Raw genomic sequence first — 26,935 nt, 5'->3', positions numbered from 1 at the left:
TTCGGTTTGGTTCTCATGTTTTCACAATGTAAACAATAATCAGGAAAATCTCATATTTTCTCGTGAGATTGTGCAAGTATTTTCACCTTCGTTAAGTCCACGCCTGCCACAAATCTCTTGTCTCTGGACCAATGGCAAATCCCTCTACACAATACAATTTAACAGCGCCCACCCAGGCAACCACCAAGATGGTCCCTTATCAGAAAGTTGCCATTCCCCTGATGTTCACACCCACAGACTGAATTTATATAATATCAGGACATGGCAAAGTAAGGTCCCCCCATCGAAGAAGCCATTCAATCATAAATTAACCATTCAAGACACTGTGATGGAAAGTAAGCTAAGTACAATAAGGACCAAAGTGAAGAAAACACTTCTTTCACAAAGCACACCAAAGTCAAAAGATTTTAATTTTTATTGATTTTGCATGTACAAATATGTCATGAAGTTATCCTTAAAATCATGCCATTTTTTTTTTTTCAAACACCAGCTCGTTAAAAACAGCATCTGGCAAAATAGAAAAACGTAAACAGGGGTAACCAGCCCTTACTCAGATTACTGAAGTAATCAGCACAACATGAGAGATTATCGCTCTTTTAGGTAGAATTGCAGCAGCACCATGAGGAAACACAAGGCCATAAAACAAGTCCATCAACATGACAGCTGAGATAGTGTGAAGCCTTTACAGCATTTACCCATCTAGTTGTATCCTCTTTATGACAATCACAATAGAGCATCTCAATTATATACATCCTCAGCTCCTAGTTTCAGTTGTTGTTCAGGTGAAGGTCAAGCCAGGCGGGTCCTCTCCCCTGTCTTGGCCCTGGGTCTCGAGTGGCTGAGCTCGAGCCTTGCGGTACTTGCACTGGATCCACACCCTGTACATGGTGAGCTGTTTGCCTCTATTAACCTGTAGCCTTCTGTCCACAAGGTTCTGCATTTTCTCAAGCCCAGCCTCAGTGAACATCTCATGTAGCTCATCTGAAACGTAAAGGACAGACATATTTTTATATACTTAATTAAAGAACAATTCTGCAAAGTAATCCCAATACATCTGAATTAATGTCTTTCTTTTTTACCTTGAGTAAAGAAATACACTCTCGTTCCATCCCCTCGGACATAAAAGTTTTCTGACAGACACCTTCCTAGAAGAAGTGAAAGGGACAGAACATACATATTATTCTACAACAAATTGAAAACCTTAAATTTACACTTACAGTCTTCATTAATGCAGTGCTGTTTTAATCTGCAGTGTACCATTTGAAGTACTGCAGGAATTGAGCAGCCAGACTTACTCTTACTCTCTACCTTAAGTGTGGTCCATAATATTCTTTAATATAATTAGAAGCAACATACTTGTCATTTAAAAACAAAAGTTACTCTGGAGTGACTTAAGGCAGCAGTCAATTCTGAAATGGTGCCCCCGGAAACCTAAGTTGGCTAAACACGTTTTCAGGGATAAACACTAATAATTGGCCATGATTAATGGACCTGTCTGGATCTGAATATTTTGAACAGCTATTTGGACTTAAGCCTTGCTGGACTTCAGTCTGACTAACCTTTCTTGAAGCGAAGCTGTGCCAAATCGTAGCGTCCATAGTCTCTGAGCATCATCACTCCCCCAGGCTTCAGCAGCTGCGCTAATCTACTGATGGAGACCTGCATCCTGAGACAGGGTGAAATGTTAAGACAAAACACTGCTATATTCAATGACTCAAACTGAGGGAAAACCAAAGAGACGAGAAGAAGAAAGACAGAGAAAGAAGTTCATACTTGTTGGGATGCAACGCTGATAACACAAAGATTAGCACTATAACATCAAGGGTTCCATCGGGGACGGGGTAATTGGCTTCCTCATCACACAAGTCGTGAACAAAGGCAAGGCAGCGCTCAGGGTCGTACTCTGGATTAGTCTGAAGACAATAAAGCAATGTTAATTCATCAGTTAGCCCACAACCCTAGAGATGAATACATCTATGAACATATCATTCTTTCATTGATACCATCTCACCTTGACAAGCTCCACAGCAGTGCTGGAGAAATCACAGCAGTAAACAAAGAGTCCCGGGTCACTGCAAAGAGCAGTTATACCTTTAAGTGCACATCATAACACAAAGGCAGAGAACATTATTGGTCAAATAAGGCCCGAAAAGACATGCCAATACCTTGACTGCACTTACTTGTTTGTCTTCAGTATTGGAAAAACGGTATTGCCTACACCGCAGCCGACCTGCCCAATAAACGTCAATTAATATAGTGTTCATTTTGTTTGCTTATTGTTAAACACCAACACATACAGTAGCAAAGTTTGTTTCTGACAAAACAGATTGATGAAATCACTAGAAAATGCATTTTTCCAAGGTTTCACAAATTAATTTTAATAGATAATGTTTTAAAGTGTTTAAATTGTAATTATGCAATGTGATCCATGTGAGTTCAGTCGAAAAGTAGGAGACTGCTCTATAAACATTATGCACAACACAACGCAAACCATCCAATTTGTGTTGCAGTCAAACATTTTACTTTTTGCTCTTTATTAAACAGATAAAGATGATGCATTTCTACAAAAAATACTTTATCTGCATCTTAAACTAGACAATCGTCTGATTTTTTAATTTATTTAAGTAAGTGCAATAGTTGATAAAACATGTTTGTGCAATTGTAAGCAAAAATTTCACTGAAATACGTTCACATTGTTTGGAGTCTAACTTACTAACAGACAGACAACATATATAAAAACAGAGGTAAACATAACATCAGTCCTTCTGTTTTGTCATTTTCTGTGTATGATTCAAGTTTGGCTAATTTGCTTTCTAATTAAACGCTCACCTCTAGAATGCGATATGTGGCAGAAGAGCCAGGGACGTCTCCATCGGTGTGAGACAAAGTTGGAACTTCCCCTCTGTTTTCTTGATCCAGACTCTCCTGTCGACTGTGATCTGAGTCAGAGACCTCAAGATGTGACTCATGGTTAAGGCTACACTGAGGGGCCAACTCTGGGAACTCTGTGAACAGCCAGTGACGGTCTTTGAAGAAACGGTTCTCATGGATTGTGTAAAAAACATTCCAAAACTCATTTGCCTGGCTGTCATATTCCTCTGCAAAACAAAGGCAAGGCATTAAAGAGCAATAATAAACTCATAATCTAGAACATTTTACCAGGATTACAAATCAACAGCGACAGTCAATTTCTGTTAATTTTTCCACACTGACCCCCTACAACCCAAATGAAAATCAAATGAATACATAACACATACGAAGCAGCTATAGTTCTATTACTGATCCCAAACAACAACAATGGTACCTTGTTTCTCTGGAGGTAGTGGCTGATTATTTTCTAACACTTTCTTCTTAGCAGATGCTTCTTGTTCCTCAGTCCACTCCACATTGTCCCTGCAGATAACAGGGCACTATTATCCAGTGTGGTTGAAGTGATGTGGTGAATAACATAACATGAATATGTGACAGTTAAATGTTTTCATGTGATCATCTGGTCATCCACATATGAAAATTCTGAAAATTAAGTTATTAATATTATGATTAAATGACCAGTTAACGTTGTATGATCAGATGATACTATAAGACCTGAGACAATATGATATTTCCCTATAAACAGGCCAAAATACATCATAAACATTGCATGAAAATATTAAGACTTGTCCTTTATTAACCCTCCTGAAAACTGAACATTAGCTTTTACATGTGCTTATTATGAGATACAATCAATTCAGCAAAAAAAAACAACATACACACAGCTAATGTATTATAACTAATAAGAGAAAGTTGAAGGCCTCCGCCAGGGTCCACTGGCTCTGACAGATGCACGCCGAACATCTTTCCGCCTCTTTGGGGTTTCTAGAATAAATTACCCACCATGCATTGTGCTGGAAGACCTGCCGTGAGTCTGTGAGGAAACGTGTCCCGAACTGAGGCCTCTTCACTTCCCCGGTGGTTGAATCTGACAGAACCAGTGGTGTTTCGCTGCTGCCTTCCTCCACACGGACCGCGGCATTGGGCGCCGCCATGTTCGAACTGACGCCACGGAAAAGGGGCCGTGCAACTAAACGTGCTGCATTCAGGGACCATCTGACATGTTGTAGTTTAGACTAATAATACAAATGCAACTCAATATGTCGACATTTTCTCAGTTGCAAACATAGACTGTGGTGGCAACGCAATATTTAGTTGCGGGAAGTGTGGTTCTGTAATTATGTTGTTTTATGGCTCTAAATATTTACTACTTGCATGTTGCACGATCATCCATCGTGACCTATCTGGATCCAGATATCTCAATAACTCAATTGATAAATCACAGTCAGTCAGCCTAAAAGCCAGCTCTCAACACTGTCCTATAGGGTGCTTGACAATAAAATGATCTGCACAATACTTCCAAACTGTACCTTTATATGTATGCTGCAGCATTTAATCAGTGCAATGTTTATACACTAGAGGGAGACAAATACCAGGATTATCTTCGCTACGAGCCACTGGTGTCAGTCTAACCCACATGAATGTGGAGAATTCCTATACTGAGGTTGCAACGGTCAACGATTCACTTTGAGTCTCTATATATTAGTTGTTGTTGGGTTGTTGTTGTTGTTGTTGTTGTTGTTGTTTTTACCAGTAACAGCAATTTCTCATGTGTAATATGTGCAGACATTACAATTGACATTTAAACTGGTAATTTTGACATTTGTGGATAGATTTTGTATTTTGACTTCCTACATACTGTATGTCAGTTTTCACAAATACACAGGTTACACCCTTGAACATGAGATATTTCCATGTACTCTGAGCGTCTTTTTACAGCTAATTATTCATAACTATAATTATAGAGTAGAAAATTACTGATATATACTTTGAAAGAGTGTGACTTACACAATGCATAGTTTTCAAGGCAATAAATTCAATGTGTTATATGTATCTTCAGTGAAAGGAAATTACACTATTCTAAATGTCTGCGCACATATCTAATTATACTGAGCTATTAGATTCACAAAGAACCCCTCCTGGTACTGCAGCCAGACACACTCATCATTTAGTAAGACAGCAGAGATGCTACATACCAATGATGTGTTCATGACAAACAAACAAAAAATACTAATATATGCGTATTTGGTGTACAGAAAAACAGCTAAGAGGTAACACATTCTATTGTTGTATTTGTAACTTAATGTCAGCTTTAAGAGAAAATATTATAGACAATTGTGATGCATGTACGCCTTTATTTCTAAGCGTAACTAAAGTACCAATGAACAGTGTAAAACATAAATGCATTCAGCACACATTGAGTGACATGGTGACACAAATAGGTTGTGGCATGTGAGGAGAAGTGCAAAGTTTTGCAACAACAATATCTATCAGATTAACCGAGCAGGGAAGGGCGCACGAAAAGACAAGAGAAATACCACTTTGACGACATTGGCAATGAAAACAGGAAATATGCAATGACTTGATACAGTTCAGTAGATAAGTTGTGACAAAATGTGGTCAAAGGAAATGTCCGTTTCTGCACACTGACATTAGTTGTAATACTGGGAAAAACTGGGATTCATAATGTTTCTATTTCTGAATTTGGAATGGATCTGAAATATGAATCTTAATGAACTTTTGTAAAGTATGTCTGATCTTAATAAAGGCTAAAAGCAGCTTTGACATTTGTTAAAGAAACCCAGATGTCAAGCATCACACAAACATTGTTGAAGTCAAGTATAATTCATCTTGAAACATTCCCTTTGTGTAACAAACTGGAGTTAAACCCCAGGCCTTTTTAAAAAACGTTGCAAAAACCCCCAAAACAGACTTCTATGCAACAAGCTTGCAGGCCATGTCCTAACAGCTGTACAACCACAATACACCTATTTTCTCACACTGGAGGTTATGAAAGAGCAAGAGTAAGTTTGTTTGTTATCAACAATTACACGGCATCATGGACAATATCATTTGATGTGCAATAAAATCCGCTTATATACACAAATTAACTATATGGCAGTTCAGAGTAAAACAGTGGTGATCATCATAGACTTTAACAAATAAAACAAACTATAAAAAAAGACCAACAAACACCAAAACAGTTAATGGTGCAGGTATAAAAACAAAACAAACATTTCAAAGCATTTATTAACTTACCATTACGATACTCCATAGTGCTGCATTGTTGTCAAAATTATTACTAAAAGCTTTATTGGTTATTCGAAAAAGAAAAGGGAAATAAAAAAAACTTTCAAGTGTGATTTAAGGATTTATAAAAATTCTATAGCACACATTTATGTTTACTTATAAAATTAGATTTTCAATTGATAGAAAAGTGAACTTAAAAACAGCTGCACTCTCAAAGAGGAAATAGCAACATAAAAAAACACAGCTTATGCGTAAATAATACATCCCACATGGTGGAGGACACTGAAGAGGACTTCAAAAAGTCTGTTCATAATTGTATTTTCTATACTGACTCATTACTAATTAGGTCATGATGATTTCTATTTTAATGTGAGCCAAACTACAACATGTTGTTTCTGTCAATGAACTCCTATGAGCACGTTTAGTAATACAACTACACAACATAGTGTAAAAACAGAAAGCCTAATAGCAGGCCACCGTCTTAATTACATGAACAGTTTTAGTTATTTTTTACTGTATGTACATTCATTACAGCATGTTGGTGACAGCATTAACTCATTTTCAGCTACAGTGTATAGGATCTTCCTCCCATCCATTGTCGTTAACCCCTGAGTTTTTCCTCATTGCATTACGTTGCTAGTTGCCTCTGTACGCAACATTGGTGAAGGTGGAGGTGGCTCCCTTGTACAAAGGATTGTTAGCCTGGGAAATGAAAACAGAGGCTAGGCTGTTCAATTCAGTCTCACACAGATATCTAACTTTTTTTTGCTTTATTACCCTGAATAAGAAACAGTTTGTGTCTTAATTTGTTTTTTTTCTCACCGTATCCCATTTGGCTTTGGCTCTCTCCTCCTCAAACTTGGCAAACTCTCTGCGGTCATGGATGGTGATGAGTAGCTTCCAGATGAGCAGTCCAATAAGGCCCAGCAGCAGAATGGCTCCGGCCACGGCCAAGAGCACCACCAAAACGTCAGGACCCTGAGGACACTCTGAGAGACGAGAGACAGGAAGGGAGAACGAGAGCTCATTTCCTCCTTGTTTCCATGATGTTTGTTAAGCAGGGGAGGTCACTCGTGGAATTTAACAACTAATGCAGTCCAGTATCAAACCCACCATAACATAATGATTCAGTACATAATCACTTCCTAGTCTGGCTTTCTGTGGTGTGGCAGGGTAGAGCTGTGATTATTTAGCTTATGATGTGTTCTTCTTTCGAAAATTGCTGATTTCTGCTGCACACACTGTTCCCCGTTTTCTGTAGCTGTCCAGACATAGGCTTGAATGGCATTCAGGAAAACTCTTCTATCCTAATAATGCACTGAAGTTATAATTCTCAGCTCTCTTGACAGTTTATGTGTCCCATACATGCACACCAACTCTTACAGTACCTGGCTCTTTGATCACATACAGAATGGATTTTCCACTTTCATCTTCGTAATACTGGAAGTGCTCCACGCAGTCATTCTCATCTTTGTATGAGCAATTCACTGCATTTTTATCATGGAAAACTGTAAGAGAAAGATGATAAGAAGACACAGGATGATACATTATTAAAAAAAAGGTGTAACAAGTGATATTTGGAAACATAGAATATGAATCAGTCCATTATATATTTTGACAACCTTGCATGTTTGAAGCTTCCAACTACTTTCACAAGCATTTTGCTCATGAGATTAGCAGCAAAACAGCATAAGCATTAGCACAACAGATTAAGATCAAAGTATGTAAAGAGTTCTTACCCAGTTCATTCACTACTTTAATTTCATCCCTGCAGATTCTACCGCAGCTGTTGTCTTCGGTGTATTGTCCTCTCTCGAAGTGTTGACACTCAACACAGTGTCTGCAAGCAGAGTCCCATTTGGTTACAGAATACACAGTGTGCATACTATTGATGCTCTTTAAAAGCAGTGCATGGTTCAATTTGATTAAAGGGGATGGACAAACATCAAGGCAGAATATGTATATCAAGAAGATTGATATCAAGATAAATCTAGAATGTTTTAACATCTGCAGACTGTCTGGCTGTGAGAGGAGTTTGATCTTTTTCTGCTGTTCATGAAACCACATCTGAATTTGTTAAAAATGTGTGTGGGAGAAGTTTGTTATCATCCTGGAATTTGGCAATATAATGATGGAACAATGTTGCACTGTATAGTGCTACCAGCAAACTTAGTTAGTCTCAAATTGTTTTCTCCTTGCTCGTGGCAACGCCTCAGGTGCAGAGCAGATCTCAGATTACGGGCCAATTTTCCATGAAATTTGCTGTACGTATAATGGTCTAGAAGATGACTTTTAATAATGTTGGTGACCTCTTGACCTTTTGTCACCATCAGATCAAAATCATCAATGTCAAGGTACAGTATTTTTTTAACCAGAATTTCCATAAATGTATATCTCCGGCTATTCATGGTTCCCTGAGAAATCCGTTTGTCCTATCGGTTTTGATGACTAGTTCTCCAGTTCTTTCAGGGCCACTACAAGGCCAAATGTTTTTACTTGTACAACACAAAAACAAAATCTAGTGGATTTACTAAACACATTCTTGGTCCCCAGAAGATGAACCATTTACATTTTGGACACTCCCTGATCTTTGTTCTTGAACCGCACTCAGGTCAAAATGTTTATGATACCTCAAATTCATGGGAGACTGCATGTCTGCAGAACCCATTCATGCTCCCAGGGAAATAGACCCCCATAACCTTTTTCTCGAGTGGCAAACAGCAAAAAACGGCATTAAAATATTTGTGCTGTCTAAAACATGAATGTTAAAACATCTGGGAGGTTCACTCTGTGTAATTGAGAATGAGTTGCTTCAAAAGTTACAGTCTGTTATAATGTGATTTTGTCCATTCCCTAATCTCTCTCGTTTATTAAAACATTAAGAGAAATAATTACGTTTTTATAGTGCAGGAATCAGGACAAGTGGGGCATTTTTCACAGGTATCTCCATAGGCACCAGGCTGAGTGCATTGACAAACCCCACACTGGCAGTTCCCCCGGCCGCTGCACAGCAGGCCGATGCTGGACATGCAGGTGTCTATGCGTGTGCTGCAGTTACAGTTCTCTCCTTTCCAGCCAGAGTCGCACTGACAGAGGCCACAGCTACACTTACCATGATCTGAAAGAAACAAAAAAGACGAGTTTAATGCTATTATATTCCTTTACAATACGTTTCTTTGAATTCAAATCAAATGCGTTCAATTCAAATATGACCTCTTATTGAATATTCATTTAAATTTCAGTGACCATAATCACATAGGCGCAGCCGGGCAAACAAAGCTGCAAAATAAAAATTACGCAATTGCAGACTGATTTACTGTGCTTGTGTGTTTCATAGCTCTATTATGTCTGTGAGTTGTCCTTTGTTGTCTATTAACTTATGTGTTTTTAAAGCATGTTGCATGCTTGGGCAAGTGTACTTATGGAGGTGTTTGTAGGTTCTGTAACAATGTAATTACTAGTGTAATGTGTTATGTTTGTTACTCATTACAACAATAACAATGATGCTTATTGTTGTTTAACTGGTTTATTAAAAACAATACTAATAAACAACCATATCTGACAGCAGCAACCACAAACTGATTAAGTTAATGGTACTCTTTACATAATCTACATATTCTCTTTAAAACAATGCTAAGCAACAAAATAACTGGGAAACTAATTGTTCTAAAATGTAATATTACTCAGCATGGGATATTACACATTTCTCTTAATCATCCCAATACTGACAAAGGCAGGTTATGTTCTCTTGTGAATTAGCACACTAATTATTCCCCATCTCCTTCCAGGCAGGAACACACACACACACACACACACACGCACACGCACACACGCACACGCACACACACACACACACACACACACACACACACACACACACACACACACTAGTGCTTCCTCAGACTCTACTGAAGTGAAGAAAGCACAAAAGCCAAGTAATTTGGGGAACAGTGGTACAGTGATGCAACCATTTGCTGACAGAATCTGGTGGTGAGAGGCGAGATTTTCTCCCTGAAATACAGAAAGATTAAACTACCTTACAACCAAAGGCTGAGCCCAAGAGACAACAGTGTTCTTTGCAGGAAACCAAACAGGATTTGGCACTGGATGACTAAGAGCAAAGTGGGTGAGTCAACAGCCCAGCCGGATCAGACTGGGGGAGTAACCGGTCATGAAATATCACAAAGAGTCCAAGGGTCCCTAATTCCAGAGCTCAAAACAAATCATCCGTTGTTGTAAACTCCAGGATACAATCCCCCAGCCTACGCCCTGTCAACTACGGCTCCTCTTTTAGATTGTATTTGCCGCTGTGATGGGATCAGACGCAGTCACCGGTTAATGGTTAACAGTTTCACATTTAATGCTTAGCAAAGCAACCGTTGAGTAACCTCTCTTCTTCTGTCAACAAGATATATGCTGAAAACGGTTGAGAAACTTTTAACTAAATCTGATATTGTTTTTTCAAAAACATTGCCATTGTAACTATGGATAGTGTAGAGCACTTAAACTTGACAAGAGTGCATAGTTGTGTTGTTCGTATTAGTTAAAGTGGATTCACCCACATAAAAGGGAGTTTTTAGGGTCATGTCATCCCGCTCTCTCAGTGAGACTGCGCCGTAATCCTTGCCATTAATCACATGCCTGGGCTTTAGTGAAGGTTAACATGGGGGCCACGATGAAGAGAGAAAAAACAGGGATTTACAGAACAGATAGAACAGGAAAACAGCACTTTACACTGTTGGAAGAAGAGAGGGAACAGAATCAAGTGCAGTGGAGATAGGCAGGTACTGGAGAGAAAAGGGATTGGGCACATTGCCAACAGAGGAATGCAAACTTTCCTGTTCTCTCTTCCCTCATATTTATGGGCCCTGGGGCTGTGCTTGCTGCCTCCTGCTCCCTGGCCCTGCACCAGTCCCACAGCCCCTCAGCAGACGAAGAAATACTCAGCCACAGGGAATATCACAGAGATGGAGCTTTTCAGTGCCCCGGTTTAGAGTAGCTCCAATTGAGCTGGGGCTGAGGGACACTCGCTCTTTAAAGACAACAGCAGCATGACTCTACTGAGACACAACAACTTTGTGGCCTCAAATTGAGCTCTGCGGACGGTCTTACACCATCTTTGTGTGTGCCAAGATGGGTGACTGTCTGCACCTAAGCCCTGCGTGTCATCACTAAATGCCTTAATACTCGTTCCTCAGAAAAACAATCTACCTTGAGAACAACTCCTCCTTGTTGATGTTAGTATGACATATTCGCGAAAAAATTCCAGCTCACCAACACACATGAGCCTCCAGCTTCTCCTTAGGCCATGCTGCACACACAAGGGGCCCAGAGTATGTTTAGTTTAGGATGTTTAACATAAAACCCGTGTACTTTGAGGCTGTGACGAGTATATATACATAATTTGAGATGTTATTGTCAGATTATACCCATTTCCTGATTGTTGCACTTTTAGTTCAGTTTACTGGAAACCAGTGCCCCTTACACAAGAACTGTATGGAACGTTTAAGTCATGATTATGAATTTATGGATGGACGGATAACCTGAAAACATAATGACATAATGAGGCTGTCGGCGGCGTGAAGGCCTTATAAAACAGTTTCCTATTCTGCTCTTGCTCAGCGTCCTTCTTTACAATCAAAGCCCAAATTGCTGTAACATTAAATTGCCCAATGACAAAGCCTATTCAAGTTTTAGCACTGAGATTGAGTAACTGTGCACTGAGCTGTGCAGACTTGTAATAGGGAGTGATAGCACAGCATGAGGCACTGCTGCGAGTTGTAAGCACACAAATACAACTCAGTGCGCACACGTTTACAGATCTGACAGAGGATTGGACATTTGTAAGCATTACTGTTTATGCTTGGCAGCTAAATAATGCAATTATTTACATGTGCTTTGCAAGCAAACAAAGACTGTAATAATAATAATTGAACATTAGTTTTGAAAAAGACTGTGGATTTCTGATTTGTCAAGCTAAGTATCAGAAAACTATGTAAACTGACCAAGGTGTGTTTACAGACTGAGATGGACTGAAAACAAGTGGGCTCCAGTTAGGTCACGCTGGGCCTCGGAGCAGGAAAAGGAAGGGAAGGGCAAGTTTGTTTCAAGAAGTCAGAGAAAAACGTCACGTTTTCAAGATAAGTTACTTGTATTTATATTTTCTGTGTGTTTATTAAGTGAGTTTAGAGAACAGCTGTTGTAAGGGAGTGTGAGATTCTTTGACCATGGGCAGGATTGGTCTGGACCCAAGTCGGTCTGGTTTTTAACCCTAGAACACTAACGTTAAACGTTAATAGTCACACTATCACTAACGTCGGGTGAATTTAATGTACCTGATAAAATATACTTCTCATCGAAATATATTAAAATACAACAATACAAGGCAAGTTGAAGTACTCTTCTTGTATTTTACCCCATAGAACTTCTCATAAAACGATAAACAGGTATCACGGGTAGACCCTGAAAAAAGGTTCAAAATCTGGTGAAAAATTAGGGAATCGTCAATAAAACATGATTAAAAATAAAAATAAATGAGCTATGAACTTGTTATTTGGTCCACATGTTCCTGGGACATGTGAGTCTTGATCTGTGAAGGAAAAGTTAATTAATGTTAAAAGTCAATGTTAAAACCCATCCAGAAAAAATAGTCACACTATCACTAATGTCGGGTGAAAATCACCCGAACAGGTGCCTGTAGAAAAAAACAGTGATCGGAGCAGGAAGACACGCCCACATTCACTAACGTCTGTGAGCAGCATGAAGCTACAGAAGGACCCACGCAACTCAGACAAAAGCAACACAATGAAAATAACGTAACAACAATCGCTCGGGTGAAAATCACCCGACGTTAGTGTTCTAGGGTTAATCCAGATCCAGTAAGGGCTTCTTCATCGGTTTTTGTTTTAAGCAAAATGTCGCATTGGTGTTGCAAAACTACAAAGAGGACTAACACTGATTAAGACAGAAAAAGTATATCTACTCACCGGAGCACAGTGCCCCTTTGAAGCGTAAGCAGTTGAAGTCGTCACATTCGCAGTACTTGCCCCAAACCTGCCCGAAGTCATTTCCATGGCAGGAGCACTGTCCGCACAAACAGTCCCCTCTACCGCTGCAGATTGGGTTCCCTGGCTTTGGTATGCAGTTGACATCATCAGATGGACTGTAGTCCTCCACCGAGCACTCGCATCTTGGGCCCAGGCGACCCTGGTTACACTGACACACGCCACATTCGTAGGTCCCATTGCCGTTGCTACAGAGAGAACTGTCGGCGATGGCGTTTTCCTCACAGTCGCAGTCACAGGCAAAGTCCACAGTGACCTCCAAGGAATCCTTGAAGCCTCGAGGTTTGATGGTAAAAGTGTGGCTCTTCTCTTTGGGGCAGCTACGCAACTGAGCCTCCACATTGAATGACACCTTAAAAAGGAGGACAGATCTCTGTTACAATTTGTGCATGTAGATACTAGATGTGCATGTCAGCATCTCAACAGATACGTACTGTGTCTCCAATGTTGAGGCCAGAGCAGGACTTGAGTCCAGGGATGACCTCTCCATTCAGGCAAGTGGCATTGAAGGAGAGATTCAACTCCTCTGGGACTCCCAGTAGCTCCAGCTCCACTTTTGAGCGGATTTTCTGCTCAACAGAAAGTTATGGCGTTAAACAGTTGCATTTATAAAGTTACATGTATATTAGTATCATAATATTACAGATAAAATAGATTACATGACTTCTTCATGTTCCTCTTATTGTCCTAATTTTGGGAAATCCTTACAGCATAAGCATCCACAATGAGCTGAATAACATTCCCAGAGTCTTGGTTCAATGTTCCCACAGTTGTGCCTGGAATGAGCTGACTGAACTCCTGGAAAAGACAGGTATGACAGCAAGATGAGGAGCCAGTTTTAACCAGTTTTTGTGTTTTTCATACGGATAACTTAAACGCAGCAAAAGCAGTGCAGTTGGTTTACCTTGTAAAGTGGCACCACATAGCTGGTCACGGCAAAAATTAAATTTATATTATTTTCCGACATCTTCTCTGTCATGAGTGCCAGGGACGGGTAATCCTGAAAAAGACAGGAAACAAATAGTCTTCAAAGGAAGCAGGTTCTGTCCAACAATGCCACAAACTATTAAAAACAAATTGAATTACTGATGTATTTAAAATTCATGCCTTTACCAGCACAGTGGATTTGTTGTAAACGTTCGCATTATCAAGATGACACTTTCCATCATTGGGCTGGACAATTCCAGCTATACGTCCGTCCAGAGCGATGTGAGTTTGGGCATCAGTGGTGAATACCAAAAGGTGGGAGGCATCTGGACGCCAGCCAATCTTGTCCTAGTAATGAACATGAAATAAATATATTAAGTGTCTGAAAAACTGATGCATGCACACGCTGAGTTTTGCACATCAGTGAGCATGTGTATGTGATTACATTTGCATACCTTGCACACCACAGCCTGCATGACAGCATCAAAACCACCCTCCGGAGCATCTCTATTTCGAGACACCTGCTGTTTCTCCACCTCCTCAGTGAAGCGAGCCACCTTCTCCGTCAGTGACAGCACATGCTTGAACCCGAATTGAGCCTGGCATGTCTCATGAATTCTGTATGCATTGAATAGGTGAATGGGGGAGAGAAAATCAGTGGAGGAGAACTGGACAGACTCTCAGAATATTAGAAAATCTTCCCTTCAGATCCCTTTCCTCCTCAAATTTAACACCAACAATAACCTCCACACCTACCCAAGGCAAGGGTTTATCACCGCCTCTGGAGGATAGGTGTACATGTAAGGGGAGGTGGTCTTGTCCACAAAGGCTCCAAACCCCATCCGTAGGTTGCTTGTGGTGCGACCCATGGTCACGGCAAGCTCATTGCCCAAGGTGCGAAGGAGAGCCAAGTCATCCTTCATTGAAAATGAAAGATCCATCAGATAGTAGAGGTCCACTGGGTAATCCTCCACTTGTTTCACTGAGACGGTGAAGGGCTTTGAATCTCCTGAGAGGGAGAGATTGAGGAGTGAATGGTAGATTGAATTAGATCAATTGTGTGTCAAAACCTCTTGATTACTTTCAAGTGAAACATATATTAGATAATAATACACATACAAATCTGTCTGTTAAAGACGTGCAACTAGCTTCGGTGTGTCAGGCTATTAGTGGATGCACAACAATAATAACAGTCATTGGTGTCTGGTCTCCAATAAGTATATCTGGTCTTGTAAATGTGTTAGCATCTGGTTGTATAGGTGATGTTTGGTTGGGTGTTAAAGTACCTGGTCTTAGTGTAATACTAAGTTTCTGAGGCCTGATCTGAGTGACATCATCAGCTGTGCCCGAGGCCTTGTTGCTGAGCGGTGTATCCTTCTGAATACTCAGGATGCTGGATGGAAACTGCACAGCTGCCGGACTGCACCCTCCATCTATCAGATTCTGCTTCAGGTCACAGCGGGAGGCACCTGATCCCCCCTTCCCATACTCCTGAAAAAGTATCAATGCAATAAAAGAAATCCATGCACAATGAAAAAAAAACATGTTTTAGGTTTGCATTTATAAGATGATGTTGATGTATCCACCCAAACACCAGAGAATGACAACAAAAGGGTATGCTGTTGGGAAAATAGGTTTCTGTTCTAACTTGTTGCACTGAGCAATGAATGGAAGAAGCAACTAGACACTGTGGTGTATGTGCACGTGCACATGGTGTTTTTACCTCCTGAAAGCACCACGCACATGTAGGGTGTACAGCCAAGCACTGTCGACAAGTGGTGACTCCTTGTGATGTGCAGATGTTGGAACCTTTGATAATCACAGCAACAGAAATGCAACACAAAATCAGTGATGGAAGAAGTACTCAGATCGTTTAAGTAAAAGCAATACACAATCTGAGCCTAACAAATACATAGATACATAAATACATTACACACCACAACATGACTAAATGAAAGGCATCAGATAGCAAACATACCTATACACAGAGCAATTCCCAATGTTATTGATCAAATTTTTGTATGTGTACATTACTTTCATGTTGCAGCTTGTAAAGGTGGGGCTTTTTTACTAAATCAGCCCTACTGCCAGGTAACTTAAGTCTTACCTCAATCCATAATAATACATCTGAATTTATTTGTTGATTTTTTTTTTTATCAATTGTTGAACTGAAACTGCAAAGTAACTTGTTAAAAAAGGTATCAAATATGTGTGGTGGAGTTAAAAGTACAACATTTCCCTCTGAAATGTAGTGGAGTTACGCGGAAAATAGCAAAAATAATAAATAATACTTCAAAATTGTGCGTAAGAACAGTACTTGAGTAAATCCACTAAAATACATCGCATAATCGAGAAAAAAAAACATTTCCTTTGACTTGTTGTTGAAGCAAAGTGACATTTGCGCTCTTGACCACAGTTGTTATCCGAAGTACCATGCAGCTCTGCTCAACCACAAACACAGATAGCACAGCCATTGCATGCAGTCTGTCTACTATGCAAACATGTGTGCAGTTTACCCATGACATTAATGATGTTAATCCTCATTATGTTTTCTGAGAGTCATTTGACCTTAATTGCTAGATAATTGCACCAAAAGTTTCATTCTATGCAAGTCAACAGATATTTCCAAATGCTTTCTTTTTGTTATCTAGAAGGGCCTATGGGTGTGGCTCATGGGAGTTAAACGTAGAAGCAGTCACACCAATGTGTATCTACCTGTGTGGAGTGTTACATTTAAGATATGACAGAATATAGGCTAGGAAAAAATACGTAATTTGGCTTTTGAAATCTTTATTAATAACTCCCAAATGAACTGGCAGAGTCAAGGCCCCCTGAAGTAGCCTAAATACCCACTACAGTACTTGAGCTATTCCAAATAAGTCTGAACATGTAGACCTTATAGAAAAGTCTGCCATCGTGTTTTGTGTATGTAATTAGTTTGTTTTTTAATTAATTGAGGAACAATAAAATCAACAAGCACACATGCACATATGCATACATATACATATCCCCTAGTTGATTCTGAATTAAATCATGACATCGTAGTAGGTTTTGGCTGAGGAGACCCGGGGAGCCTGGTCCCCTCGCGTTGGGAAACCCATCCCGACTATTTTCAATCCCTTATAAGGAAAGGTGGCGAAAGCTACAACGGAGGGGCGCAAACCAACGGCGGGCTAACGCTGAATTATTGTGTGTTCCGTTTCAGAACATTCCGCTGTATTGAATGGTCTAACCATCCAACAATAGTCTCCTGTAAATATGAGCAGTAGGTGGGACCCTCAAAGATGCCCTACACGAGCCGGGCGGAAACACCACCGGGTCGCGGAAGCAGGCGAAAGTGTTTTTTTAAGTAGCTTATACAAACTTACCGAAAACGTTTGATGCCGACAAGAAAAAGAGAAATAGTATCACTAGGCGGTCTGAATAGGTTCCCATGGCTGGAGAGTAACGGAGACGACTTGACAGGACGTCTGTGTTCCCTGTGGGCTTGTTCACTTCGCAACTTGAACGCCTTTCCTCATTCTTGACTTAAACGCATGTTGGGTCATACAGCGTCGCCTCATTCTCCAAACTATCCATCCAGTAAATGTTTCAGGGAAGTGCGCACATCATGGCATGTTGACACTCGTTTCTTAGTGGTTTTCATAAGAAGTGTGTTGAGAGATTCAAAACGACCCTAAATGAGTCCTTTCATTGTCCACAAATGGAGTAAGTGACCGTAGTCTACATTCACTTTTAGACAAATATGATTGTGTTTCAAGGATCACCTGGACATTTCCCTGCAACTCCTGAAAGCTACAAATTTATATGGGCGAGGAGGCGTGGCGATTTTCTTTTCTTTTTTTTAACTAAATCAATGATTAAAACATGCAGCCCAGAAGTGTGTGGCAGTCCTATTGTTTGCCACTAGTTCCCAAAATAGAATATATTTAAATTATAAACAGTAAACAAACAAAAAAAATTAAATGAGGGATAACAATCAAATATAAACTGTTGAGCACAATCATGATAGAATGATACACATCAATTGAAAAACTTTGTGTTTACTCTTCTGTTAACAACTCCTCCTTTTTCGTTGTGAGATGCATTGTGTAAAAAAGAAAATGCAACACTAATGAGCATTTAAGTGTGCAAATTCTAATAACTCAAATGATGCTAATACTCAGTGTATTTTCTGGAGTGTACTTTGGCCATGTTAGTGAACTGTAGCAAACCCTTTTCTAATTGTTATCTAGCATAGGCTAAGGGTGTGGCTCACTAGCACACTTAGTAGTATGGAATTGCCTGTGTAGTAGAATATTAAACTGGATTTAATCTGGCAGTGATGAATACTGGAGACAAGCAGCATTTTGGACGCTTGTATAACATGTACATATATATGTACATATATATATATATATATACATATATATATATATATATATATATATATATATATATATATATATATATATATATACACACACACACACATCCTGTTAAATATAAAATGCTTTGCAAATTGCCTTGCCCTCTACTGGATTGAAAAGAGACCACCATACATCAGTAGACCCATAAACTGCACAACATGTGTGTGTAATGCTGGCCTAAGGCGAAACACCAACCTGTCATGAAACCCTGACTATGCATTTAGAGCTCAAAATGAATGAATCACCACAACTTGAAGCAGCCAACACTTAGTTGTGGTAGATGGACCCCTAGTGGGACAAATAATATATAAGAAGGTTATATATACAGTAGGGTTTATATCGGTAATTGTGATCAGCAGGGCTTTCTTAATTCATTTATGGTCTAAAAAGAACTGACTTAGCCTGAAGCTATTGCAATGTAATAGGCATTCCCTAGCGACAGTCTAGCCAAGCTCTCTCTCCTCTTTACCAAATTAATGAATCTGATAAGAGCCCGCCACAAAAACCCTCTTCCCATTCCACTGCACGATGGTGCCTGAAGAAATTTGCCAGCTTCTAAAACAAGAAAGAAAAGGCGGCAGAAAATGGGATAAAAGCTAAGATTGCTCTAAATTAACTTTGGAAAGTGTGGCGTGTGTGGTGGGGCTTGCAGAAGCAGAGAATGCTTCTTATCTCTGCTCTTGTCCATTTATTGAATCTTTATCTCTGTGCCCTGCTCTTATTCTCCAGCTTGTTGCTAAGTTACTGCCACCCGTGTCCAAGAATTGCCGTGAAAAGAAATGACAAAAATAGAGAAATAAGTAGAAAAGCTATAATAGTCATCTCTTCTGCTGGCATTCAGCTCTCAGTGTGGGTGGATGGTGCAGGTAATACACCGGGGGCAATCAAACCCCTTCTCCGGTATTGACTGATTTGAATCTATCGGCTCCAGAGCCTTCTGTAGCGATCAGCCCCTCAGATGAATGGCATTTTGGGAAGAGCATAGCGCCAGTCGTCCTGAGTAAAAAGCTAGACACTGGGTCAGGCGGCCGCCAATTAAGACTGAACAAGAAGCGAGGTGGGGGCTGGAGGAGGAAAGAGGGATGGAAGGGTCCTGACCTGTGTTACACATCTATCTGGAGCCCTTTAAGCTTTTAACTGAGTCTGAAAACGCCACAGAAGAGCCAATATCAAAACAGAATTGCTCTCAGACAAAATCAGTGTTTGGTTAACCACAACCGGCTTACCCTTTCCTGCTTCGATTGGTTTAACTGGCAGCTGCGAGGGTCAAGTGGGGAGATGTGAGTTTTTCCTCAGGTGAAGGGTTGGCAGGCTTATGAAATGTCTCTTGGGGGATGACAGCATATATGTGGAGAAAGAAGGAATAAACAAAAAGTACAAATACATAACTGGGGATACAAGAGGGATGGAGGAAAGGAACGAGTGCATTTCTGTTGTGTGTTTTAAGTGCATCCAGACTTCAGAACTGAAGGAAGTCTACGGTTGGATGCAAGGGAGGAAGCTGGAAAGAAAGAAGTTGAAGGAGCAATGACGACCGAATGTGGCAAATGAAAGGACAGAAAATAAAAGGCAGATTATGGTAGCCTGCATTACTGAGATGTGTCGAAATGATGGAAATGAGGTTAATGGGTAGCGGCTGGTGGAGTGCATGAGATGTCTCCACTGGAGAGAAAGAGAGGGAATTTCTTCAATTAGATTCATGAAATCTGTAATCTGTTTCTCAAACAAACAGATTTTCACCAGCCAGTCGAATGGACAGGCTGCAATAGGTGCACTAGGAACACACACATGCATGCACGCACGCACGCACGCACGCACCACACACACACACACACACACACACACACACACACACACACACACACACACACACACACACACTTATATCCCCCTGCAACATATCAAAGTAATGGAGTCATTATCTCCTTAAACTAATTTGAATGGCTGATGGTTGCTTAGTGTGGGGTTGATGTGGGGCACCCCTCTGCTGCACTGTATCAGTAAATAATGACTGTATTTACCTCTGGGTGATTAAGAGTCCCAAAGGTGCCTCTTGACATCAAAACGCGGCCTGTCGCACTTTCTCTGCATCTTGTGATACTTAGTCTCTCCATATTCCATGTCCAAAACACACTTCATAATGCACACTTTACTGACCTTTGTGTTTCATGGCATATACTTGCGCACACACACTCTCCAGCACACAGGGTAGCTTCCTCGCGGTCCTGTGTGCTTTGGTCAGCTAATAAGGGGCATCTCGGGGGAATCTGTAAATTGAGGGAAGTTGTGAGGAAAGTTTGCTCCTGCCGTGACGGAGAGGCTTAAAAGTCTGTGTCCATTTAGAGTCCTAAGTCATGTCAACCCTGTGGCAGCCCCACAAACAAATGGGTAGGTGTAAAGAGCAGAGGGAAGGTGGGTGTGGTCCAACATCACCTCCTTGTTGCTAGGGATGTCTTCACTTAGTTTGTGTTGCTAGGCTGCCAATTCCCTCATGTTAAGTGGAAATGTTTCCCCCCCTCTCCTACGTCCAGGCACCTCATCGCTCCCTCCCTCTCTCTCTCCTCTAAACCAAAATAACTTCACCAACCATCTGTCACTGGGCTCACAGGTCTACTGTTGCTTAGGAACAAGTCAGACACTCTCATTAATGTCTATATGCATCCTCATATGAATTTACAGTATCTTCATATACAGTTATACCAACAATAATCACGTGTTAGATACAAATCTGCACGGTATGTGAATTAAATGAGCAGCGTTCACAACACATCCTCATGTGAAGTTATGCATCACCCACAGGGTCGTCAGTTTATGAAGCTGCTGGGCAAAACCACCTGCAAGACATTTCATAATGAAATCAACATTTTTCAGATGATTTTGGTAATAAGTTCAAAGCAGTAGCATGTTCATAGAAGTTTCCTCCTCCTTGACTTTACAATCACTTTCTCCCCATTTGTAAATTCTTTGAAGTTCTGTAGTTTAAAGCCTCAAGGAGGCATTGTTGGGTGTTAACTGTCGCAGAGGATTTACATATTGACAGAGAGCTGAGGTGTAAGTACAAGCTCCTTACCATAATCACACTGCAATACATAATAGAACAGAATCACATTGTGCAACATTGGTTTAGATGCTGCCAATTAATTTGCAGCAACAAAATCCGAAGGCTAATGAGATTAGTTGATCTTACTGTTCTTGTTTTCAGCCATTAATAAATAAATTGAAAGTAAACCACCTCAAGGCTTATGAAAGGTATTTGTGCATGGAGCTAATCATTGTTTGTGCACAAGCTTTTCAGTTGATGGCAAAAAACTGCTTACCCAGACATCAGGAGGATCCCAAATTGAATTTCATTGCATTTGTTTTTAGACAACAGCAGATTCATTTAACAGGCTCTGCTAACGAGTTTAACATGTTTGAGGCAATGTCTTTGTTAACCTGTTGAAATTCATCACTGCAGCTTCAATCTCACATTATTATGAGTACAAGTGTGAGGTATTATATGTACACTATGATTCCATCATATTAGCAGTTTAGGGGAGTGAGCTGTAATCCTTTGCCAATGTAATTAGATAATATGTATTACATTGGTGCTAATAGTTTCTAACTTGGTTGGAGTCCCAAATTTCGATGATTTTAGCAACATATTGCAAATATTTTCAGAAATGAGAAATTTATGAATTTAAATTAAATAAAACACTTAAATATGTAAAGTATATCTAATAATAAAATCAAAAGTTAGTTTAAATTACAAGTACTAATTCATGATTAAATGTTGATATCAAGAGAGAGAACTATTCATTGTTTTATACTCTACTTATATATTAAACACACTGCCAATGCTTTACAGGCTGACAGGTACACATAGATAATATTGAGTAATGTAGACTGTTAAACCAATAACAAAAGGTAATTCAATGGTAAATACCACAATATGGCATGTTCACAAATTAAGTCTGTCAATACAGCACAGCTCTCATAACTTAAAACACACGTTTTGCATGCAGAAGGCCAGCAATGAGGGAGTATATTATTATTACTGTAATAAGAATCAATAAAGATCTGTCACTTATTATCCTCAATTTGAAGTGGAATACGCTTCCCGGCTTCATATTTCTTTAGGTTGCAGGGGTCACCTCTACCTTAGTAAACTGATATCCCAGAAAGCATAAGCTACACACAACAAAAGATAAAGAGATATTTGAATAAGACATCCAATAAAGATGGAGAGCTGTCTGTTATTTAGGGGGTTCATTACAGCTGTTGCCTTAAAGGAAACAGCAAGACCAGTGGATGCAGGGGAGCTAACATTTCTGAAAAATATTTGCCATGGTTCAATGATAGATTATTAATTCATGTCTTCATTTCTAAGTTATAGCTCGCTGTGCCTATATTGGTCTTTCTCTGGGCAGTTCCCTCAGCAGAAAACATTACACTATAAATACCTCTCAATGTAGCAGATGACAATCTACCACTCATTTTGATTCTAATTGAACTGAATGCTTTCGAGTTTTAAATGATTTTCATGAGAAGTCTTCAAAGTTAATGTCTGAATCAATATGGGTGAGGCTTTCAGGCGTTATTGATGTGCATATATGAGTGCTGCGTTGGTTTCAGAAACCTTAAAAAAAAATCCAAGTTTAACAGTAATTTAGCGACATTCATTCTTTAAAAATGTGAAGTAACAGACCAACAGGAAGGGACACTTGTTGGAGGATCTTTTTTTAAATGGGTAAAATGTGCATTCTTGAGATTCTAGTAGCAGTTTGATAAGGAAATAACAGAGAAATCTAATATAGTCTGAAATAATTAAGATTTGTTCAAAGTATGTTTCTTTACTTCACTTTCCTTAACAGAGGAGTCATCATCTGAGGCGGTCTGACTACCTCCCCCGGTAAGGAGTGGTGGTGTGGTCCATGGGGAACTCATCATCACTTTAAAACGCACCACAGACTTGGCACAAAAGAAGCTCTCGCAGGCGAACAGAGACGCAAAAGGACCGTTTCTTATTTCAACGAAGGAAACACGTTTTACTCCGTGCGCGCTGTCTTTGAAGACTCACAAAGTCAGAAAAACGTAGACTTTGAGTTGAAAAAACTTACTTTTTGCTGCACCTGATGAGAAGCTGTTTGCCTGCAGCTACAGTCCGGTGATGTGGATGTTGTCCGTTCGCACCCAGGCTGTGGCAATAGGTGTTTGAGCTGGACTTTTAAAAAAGCGTATTATTTTGGGGTTTCTTACTCTTATTTTTCACATGACGCAAAGTTTTATTTGGAGTCCAGGTTTTAACGTGAGACTGTCTGCCAAAGGAGTCGCGTGTATATTTGCTGATAACCCTCAAGGAAACATGAACGTCTCCTTCTTCAATGTGACCCAGGGCGCGCTGTTTAACGGGAGTCAGACTCTCGTCGGGACTCTGGCAACATACTCCAGCAATGACACCGACAATGTGATGACCGGCGACGGCGGAGGTTCTTTGGTGCTGGTGCAAGACGAGCGCAAACTCTTCGTCATGCGTGTGGTTCAAATCGCGGTGCTGTGCGTGTTGTCGCTCACCGTCGTGTTCGGTATTTTTTTCCTGGGATGCAACCTGATGATCAAATCGGAGAGCATGATTAACTTCTTGGTGAAGGAGCGGAGACCCTCCAAAGACGTGGAGACAGTCATGATCGGGCTCAGCTAGAGCATGGAGGGTTGGCACTGTGGAGAACTGGAGTGGAGATCCGGCATGAGGATCTGGTGCAAGATCCGCATCTGCATGTACTTCTCAAAGACGCTCTTTCTGTTTCCTAGTGAGGAAAGATATGCAAAACTTCTCTTTTCCTCCTGAAGAATGACTACATGACAGCAGACAACGAGCAATTTTCATGCGTAAAGTTTGTGCGTAAAATCCCGGAAATTGTTTACACGTGGGCCTGTTGAATCTTTTGAGTGAATATAATGTTGCTTGAACTTGAACAAAGTGACGAAAAATGTTTACAAGCTGTGACCTCATTTTTTGTTTGTTTTGCTTTTCTTTTCTCTTTTTTTGTAAATTTGAAATGATTGTAAGTGAATATTTTTTTAAACTATTCAACCGCATGATTGTGAATTCGTATAATTCCACGTCTACCAGTGTAGTATGTGGACGTGATGGACATGTAGGTATTCTCCATACAAATATTGTTCTTGGTATACACTCTGAATATTGAAATCTTGCACGTTCTTCAACGAACTCCGTCTCCGTTTCTGTGAGCGGTTCTGGTCCTATTTGGCATGCTCGCTAATTGATCTGTGAAGTGATTTTTGGACCTGTTTTGCACTTTTGAAATCACTGATGCTGCATGAATTATTTTGTACCAAAAAAAAGGAATATAAACTTGAAATTGCAGCATGCAATTAAAACCCTGAAATGACTATACGTGCTGTCATCTGTTGATACACAACGATACAGATCATGTTAATAGTGAAAGGACATTTGTGTTTTTCTTCCAACATTGTGTCTTCTCTCTCATTTTATAACTGAATTATTACCAATCTCTAAAGAAACATGTACTAATTACTGTTTGATTTTAAAATCCGACTTATGAAATCATGTGATCTTTACTTATATGATGAAAGCATTAAGTCAACACTTTTAAATTGAAAAGATACTTTTTTATAGATGTTTAAAAAGTTACACAGAAAAGGATATTTTACATTCTTCTTGTTTAAAATGAAGCCAAACTATTGGTTTGGAACAATCACACAGGCGTTTATTGCAGCTTTATACAGCAATGAGAGGCCAGGCTGAGTTATCCATCTTGTATCCAACAACAGGCCAAGCACATATTGGCTTCCCAGAATTGAATCTGATCTCTTGGAAGAGTGACCAGCTGCAATTAAGGAACATGCAGGCTCACCCAGAACACCTGACTTCCGGGCAGCCCTCTGCACCTTAAGAGTAAGTATGGCACCCAGAGCTCATGTTCTTCTTCTTTTGTGACATCAGAAAGAATGTAGATGAGAGCATGAATGTGAATAAGCGAACGGCGAGAGAACATATATGCAGCTTTAGCAAGATTTGTCACAAAGAGGACACAAAGGGACATCCATGAACTGTCCATGTGCTTTAAGATATAGTTACGCTTCCTATCTCTTAGTGTCGGTGCATTGCACTCTTTTCCTTTCTCAAGAAAAAAAAACACTTTACTCAACATTTTTATTTCAGACCAACAGAAAACCCACAGATTAATAATTCATAATTCAGGTGTCAGATATTAGGTTTCCATTGTATCCAGCTACGAATTTTGGTTAAATTTGACTTCCATTTTGTCAGTATTTCATGCACCCCCCCCCCCACCCCACCCCGCCTTCTTCTCTCTTGTGCCCCACTCGAAGAAACCAATATTCTCATTATTATTTCAGTGCTTGTTAGGAGAGCTGGGGGAGATGCATTCTTACAAACACACCCATGCATCTAAACATGTGCCTATGCAAAATGCATACATTGGATACATTGGACACTGATGTGCAGCAAACACATTCAGACCTTCTATGTGCATCATGTTGACATGGTAACTAGAACAACCCATGTGTGAAGTGCATTCCTATTGCTTTTAAGTTTTCGAAGCACGACAGAGCAATTCATATTAAAGCAGGCATGATTATTCACACTTACAAAACTGTTTAAAGCCTGAATATCATATTGTATTTGGAAGCAGGAAATTATGAACATTTGTAGAAACAGTCTGTGATTTGACTCAATTATGAATACAGGATTTTATACAGAGAGAAGGTTAAGAGGTCAAGCTCAATTAAATAAATGCAATCATTTTGTGGGGAGAACTGCTATAAAAAAACAAATAGCCATGGTTCTCTGTCAGCCTAAACTTTGCTTCCACAGCCTGTACCGTAGAAAAAATAAATACAATTGTTTTGATATTAGATCTGGTGTTGTGCTCATTGAGGCCTGTTTCCCATGTTGGAAAACAACATCAGAGTTTTGTAGGCGGGGATGTCAGACATCCGAATGGGGACATCATCGTTCTGTGCCACAAAATAATAGCAACAGGAAAATGCCCAGAATGATGAAAAGCATAAACACAGCCATTAAGGTTGTTGTAAGTTGCCTCGCAGCATATTTCTTCGATTAACATGACAAAAGTTAATACTCATATCAGCCACTACCACTGACTGCCACCACTGATCCATCAACTGAAAACAAGGGTGACCCCAGACCGCGACCATAGAACCATAGAAGCTAAAGCATTCAGCAATACCCTGTAGCTGAACAGTGACCATCTAACACATCTGGTGAGATTGATGTTTAGCCTTTGATGTTTAGCCTTCAACTAGCTGATATGCAAAACTATCACTTCCTTACTTTATACTGCAAAAAAACAAACACGACATGACAATTGTTTCTTCTGTGCAAGTCTTGTCATTTAATTACACGAC

The 26,935-nt window shown here is 40.0% G+C and overlaps 3 protein-coding genes across 3 annotated transcripts; 1 reads left to right on the top strand and 2 right to left on the bottom strand.

Moving 5' to 3' along the window:
* Nucleotides 1-433: 433 nt before the first annotated feature.
* Nucleotides 434-4,025, bottom strand: mettl2a (methyltransferase 2A, methylcytidine; the record flags this gene model as incomplete). Its single annotated transcript, XM_079233366.1, has 9 exons — nt 434-981; nt 1,080-1,145; nt 1,560-1,666; nt 1,774-1,913; nt 2,012-2,072; nt 2,181-2,230; nt 2,830-3,098; nt 3,305-3,393; nt 3,874-4,025. The coding sequence occupies 9 exons, from the start codon at nt 4,023-4,025 to the stop codon at nt 779-781; spliced, it is 1,137 nt and encodes a 378-aa protein (XP_079089492.1). The 3' UTR covers nt 434-778.
* A 1,186-nt stretch (nt 4,026-5,211) lies between these two features.
* LOC306749877 (integrin beta-3-like) lies at nt 5,212-17,546 on the bottom strand (the record flags this gene model as incomplete). The annotated part of the gene is made up of 15 exons (XM_079233223.1): nt 5,212-6,822; nt 6,943-7,109; nt 7,509-7,628; nt 7,860-7,960; nt 9,016-9,238; nt 13,107-13,536; nt 13,619-13,753; nt 13,893-13,982; nt 14,089-14,184; nt 14,298-14,459; nt 14,567-14,729; nt 14,868-15,120; nt 15,398-15,602; nt 15,835-15,920; nt 17,480-17,546. The coding sequence occupies 15 exons, from the start codon at nt 17,544-17,546 to the stop codon at nt 6,757-6,759; spliced, it is 2,364 nt and encodes a 787-aa protein (XP_079089349.1). The 3' UTR covers nt 5,212-6,756.
* A 6,318-nt stretch (nt 17,547-23,864) lies between these two features.
* Nucleotides 23,865-24,200, top strand: rprml (reprimo-like; the record flags this gene model as incomplete). Its single annotated transcript, XM_079232656.1, has 1 exon — nt 23,865-24,200. The coding sequence occupies one exon, from the start codon at nt 23,865-23,867 to the stop codon at nt 24,198-24,200; it is 336 nt and encodes a 111-aa protein (XP_079088782.1).
* Nucleotides 24,201-26,935: the final 2,735 nt, after the last annotated feature.

This window comes from Taurulus bubalis (assembly GCF_910589615.1).
Source record: "Taurulus bubalis genome assembly, chromosome: 17".
Taxonomy (NCBI): Eukaryota; Metazoa; Chordata; class Actinopteri; order Perciformes; family Cottidae; genus Taurulus; species Taurulus bubalis.
The sequence above is the reverse complement of the archived record's forward strand: the minus strand, read 5'-3'. Positions and strand labels throughout refer to the sequence as shown.